Source organism: Hydra vulgaris, chromosome 13 (genome assembly GCF_038396675.1).
Source record: "Hydra vulgaris chromosome 13, alternate assembly HydraT2T_AEP".
Taxonomy (NCBI): Eukaryota; Metazoa; Cnidaria; class Hydrozoa; order Anthoathecata; family Hydridae; genus Hydra; species Hydra vulgaris.
Genome location: NC_088932.1, coordinates 56,227,254 through 56,228,562, shown reverse-complemented (window position 1 = coordinate 56,228,562; position 1,309 = coordinate 56,227,254). Strand labels below are relative to the sequence as shown.

Below are 1,309 nucleotides of genomic sequence, written 5' to 3'. Positions count from 1 at the left end.
ATGAATATTAAATATAGAAAACGTGAAAAGACTGCAAAATACACTATAGAACAACAAATAAAGGCAAAGAAAAGAAGCAGGAAACTAGTTAACCAACTCTATAACACAAAATCGCTTCTAGTCATCGATGACGAAAAATACTTTTGTTTTGCAGGGGACAACATGCCTGGAAATTCTGGATACTACACAAACAACAAAAAGACATGTCCAGAAAGTGTTCGTTTTATAGGAAAAGAAAAATTTCCAAAAAAATTATTAATGTGGATAGCCATATCTGACCGTGGTATGTCCGAGCCATTGTTTCGCACTTCCAAGGCTGTAGCGATCAATTCATCAATCTATATTAATGAATGTTTAGAAAAACAACTTCTTCCATTTATTCACAAGTATCATGGAGACTTTAACTATTTATTTTGGCCAGATTTAGTAAGTTCTCATTATTCTAAAGATTCTCTAAATTGGATGGACCAATATGTCTATTACGTTGATAAAGAACCCAATCCCCCAAATATGCCTCAAGCACGACCAATTGAAAATTTTTGGGGACATTTGGCACAGAAGTTTTACGAGGGAAATTGGCAAGCTTCAACAGAGCAAGTTTTGATTGATCGCATTAAACTAAAACTACAAGAAATTGATTTAAACTTTTTACAGTCGCATATGAAAGGCGTCAGAGCAAAATTGAGATCAATTGCAGGTTGTGGTGTTTTTTCATATAAAAAATAATATATTTTTATTAAAAGATAAATGCTTTATTTAAAAAAAATATAAAAGTAGTTTGTTTTTTTATTTATAAATAAGTTATTGACGTTTTTATTTTGTCCGATAACTTCCGCATCACCCGTTATTCTGTATTTCAATAAAAGATTTCAATACATTAAACACAAAGGAATAAAGCAAAAGCATAAAGGAAGATCATCATTACTATTTGATGTCTTCATGTGCTAACGCTTGATATTACTCAGCCTCCAATTTTACTGCAATCTTTTTCTCCTGACGACGTGCCAAGTGATTCAAAAGTCATTTAAACAGCTTTGCACCTTATTTCTAATAATAAATAGATTTTAAAGCATTAAACTTACATTAAAAAGTAGCGATATATTTATATTTTATAACTTACCTATAGATTAAAAAACTAATTTACTCACAATATTGTGTTATCTTTATTTTACCTTTTTATATTATTAGTTTTCATCATTCTTGATTACATTTTTTTTTTTAATAATTTATTTCGTCATTTTCATAACAAGTTATTTACAAAATATTTTGAGTTAAGATATGACCGAAGCAGGCAGACAAGACAAAAGTC

General features: G+C 29.5%; 1 protein-coding gene across 1 annotated transcript; it reads left to right on the top strand.

Moving 5' to 3' along the window:
- Positions 1–726, top strand: LOC136090031 (uncharacterized). Its single transcript, XM_065816135.1, has one exon. It carries the CDS (start codon positions 1–3, stop codon positions 724–726), a length of 726 nt encoding a protein of 241 aa, XP_065672207.1.
- Positions 727–1,309: the final 583 nt, after the last annotated feature.